Source organism: Notothenia coriiceps, unplaced genomic scaffold (genome assembly GCF_000735185.1).
Source record: "Notothenia coriiceps isolate Sejong01 unplaced genomic scaffold, NC01 NC01_scaffold00012977, whole genome shotgun sequence".
Lineage (NCBI taxonomy): Eukaryota > Metazoa > Chordata > Actinopteri > Perciformes > Nototheniidae > Notothenia > Notothenia coriiceps.
The window spans coordinates 1,247-4,325 of NW_011345678.1; the positions used below are offsets into that span (position 1 = coordinate 1,247).

The following is a 3,079-nucleotide window of genomic DNA, read 5'->3' on the forward strand; positions in this document are numbered from 1 at the left end:
CTACCAAAAGGACAAAACAAATCATTTTGTTTTCGCTGCCTTAGGTCTTTCAGGGCGAGTAGACAAATGATTCTTTAATTTTTTTACATCTCTGATTTTCACTCTTCTTCAGTATTGCAATACTAAATGCTACAAGTGTTTTACTACTGCTTTAAAACTGCTCCACCAGCTGAACAACTGCTCAAAGATTATAGGTCAACCCTCTGAGAGACGTTAGGCATCAGCCTACCATAACTACATATTAACATCATCTCTGACCCCAACCAAGATTCAAGGCTTTTGTTGTCATTCGAACATAGCTACAGTGTAGTTATATCGATGGAAATCTTAGGTCACAGGCTCCTCCAACAGTGCAACACAATAAAACTGATACAATAGTGCAAGTAAATACAATAAACCATGTCCTGAACAGTGAATATGAAATGTTACCATCAAATTGTAATTACGGGGTCCCAATAAAGTAAGACTGAAGCACTCCTTTTCTTTTCCTTGAATCTTGTTTTAATCTTTGTCCTTGATTGATGTTGCAAATGGAGCTGCTGTGATGCAAGAAAAATGTCAGACTGGATCTGACAATAAATCATTATCGTATCATATCCTATATATATATATATATATATATATATACACACTGTTTCCCCTACCATTGTCTTGGAGGGGCGCTGCGCTCCGCCAACGGAGCCCCGCCAACGGAGCCCCGCACCCCCCCTGAAATTCAAGGTGTTTATTTTTTAAATATATATATAGCACCAAATTGCAACTAATCTATATCTACTGTCACTTTTCACATTGAACATGTGCTCTTTTATTAAATAAACGCTTTCATTTTAAGTTGTGAGTTTAGTGTTTTTGACCCTAAGAAACACTGATGCATTAATCAATAACAATAATCCACAGCTCCTCTCTCTGCTCCAGAGGATTTACAAAATATGTATCCCAATGCCACACACCCCCCCCGCCCAAAGCAGTAAACCTAGGGGAAACACTGATATATATATATATGTAGATATATATATATATATATATATATATATATGTAATGAAGCAAAACCTGAAAAGTAATATCCCTTTTCATTTTCCAACTGATGGAGTGAGGACTGGAATGTGCAGTGTTTGTGTTCACCTGTGTTTGAACCTGTCACAGAAGGCATCTACACACTGTGCTAGAGTGGAAGGCTCCACTCCGTCCTGCTGCTGCTCCCTGTCGCTCTCCTCTGCAGCCACAGGGGGGAGCTGCTCGATGGAGGTGGACGTGGGAACAATGACGGTGTTGGGACTCTTCCCTGCTAACAGATCCTGATAAATCACCAGCACGCTGTCCAGGAACTCTACAGAAATATGGCACATCGGGCAATCAGGGGGAGGATATTCATTTTTTGCTTACTAATGGATAATCCCTCTCTCACTATAGGTAGTTAGTGGGTTGTATTACAATTTTCTTATCAGATATCTAAACTTAGAATTGATCACAGAGAGACCACAGCTTGTTATCCTAAAAAGACTTCATCAATCAATGAATGTAACCATATTGGGCCAATCAACAGTCAACAATGAAAATGCCCACGGTTAAACATATAAAATGTGGATAACATTTCATTTACCATAGAGAATAAAATACAACAGTTTGATTTCAATTATATTGTAAAATATTTGGAAACATATACAAATCATTCACCCACCCTAAATATTAAAGGTTACAGCCAAACTGATTGAACTGAGTACACGAGCCCGGACATACTGTGGACGGCCATATTAAACAGTTCTATTGTACCTTTGTAGTAGAACTGTAGCTGGAAGGCAAAGAGGAAGTCAGAGAAAGACATCAGGCAGTCTATGGCGTCGTCCATCAGCACAATTCTACAGGACAAGAAAGGAAAAGCTGATAACCAAGTTTACAGCAATCTGCTGTCAACCTGCACAGCAGTTACCTGTGGATTAAGGGACCCAACCATCCTAACTTAAGATAACTTAATATAAAAGTCAGAGCTGTATGCAACATGAAAATACATTAAAAAAAAAATCTTAAATGCAATTCGGTCCATATGACTCAAAGTTAACACTTTATTCATAGGTCAGTTACAGGGTATAGCACTGCTCTGTACAATATACACAATATATAACTACATGTTGATGACTGCACTGTACTTTAATAGACATCCTGTTTACTCTACTACACTATGTACCTCAGAATAATCCTCACAGTTACTTGAACTTGAATATTTTCAAAGCTTGTGATATTAAACTTGTGGTCACCAAACTAACAAAGGTGGGACATCTGTGGATTGGTGAACAACAGTACAAAGAAAGCCTGGTCAAAAGAGTTTGATGAAATAATAAATTGTGTTTGAGCAAACAAGTTCAGTTAGTTGTCTAAGGCGTGTACCTGGCTGCATTCTGCACCGGCTCCAAAGGGAAGTCTGGACACAATAACTGCAGCAGAGACCTGTACTCCAGCATGGAGAGCAACTCTACCATACAAAATGAGAAAACAACTCTAACTTAGCCACAGAAAGAACAACAGTGAAGAACAGCACCCAAATGAAGTTGTGGTTTTCACATTCACTTACTGGAAAGGTGTCAAAAACAATGTTTTCACCCATGCAAATGACTGATGATCAGAACATTTAAATGTTATCGACAATCACTTAACTCATGTCAAGATAAACCTAATATATAGAAAGGGTCAATTATTTAGGGGCAAAACAGATCAGTTTACATTGCAGTTTTTCTAGCTCTCTCACCACCACTCTTGCCGATCTGTCTGTAGCATCTCCAGAAGACTCTGATGAAGGAGGCTCTGTTATGTGGAGTGGCCATGATGTAGCTATACTCTCTGAAGAGCACGTGATTACTGTTCTTTACACTGCTGAAACTACAAAAACACACAAATTACAAAAGGAAACCAAATGTAGTAAGTAATATGCATTACTAATATACATACTATGTGTGTGTGTGTGTGTGTGTGTGTGTGTGTGTGTGTGTGTGTCTGCATGTGTCACATACTATTCAGCAAAGTAGCGGATCACCCCAAAATGGGTACCGTTACTCTCCGTTACACTCCGTTACTCTCCGTTACTCC

The 3,079-nt window shown here is 38.9% G+C and overlaps 1 protein-coding gene across 1 annotated transcript; it reads right to left on the reverse strand.

The window, feature by feature from the left end:
• Nucleotides 1–1,073: 1,073 nt before the first annotated feature.
• Nucleotides 1,074–3,056, reverse strand: cstpp1 (centriolar satellite-associated tubulin polyglutamylase complex regulator 1; the record flags this gene model as incomplete). The annotated part of the gene is made up of 5 exons (XM_010773819.1): nt 1,074–1,328; nt 1,772–1,857; nt 2,384–2,468; nt 2,742–2,872; nt 3,004–3,056. Coding segments are annotated over 5 exons (564 nt in total), but the record flags the coding sequence as incomplete, so codon positions are not given.
• Nucleotides 3,057–3,079: the final 23 nt, after the last annotated feature.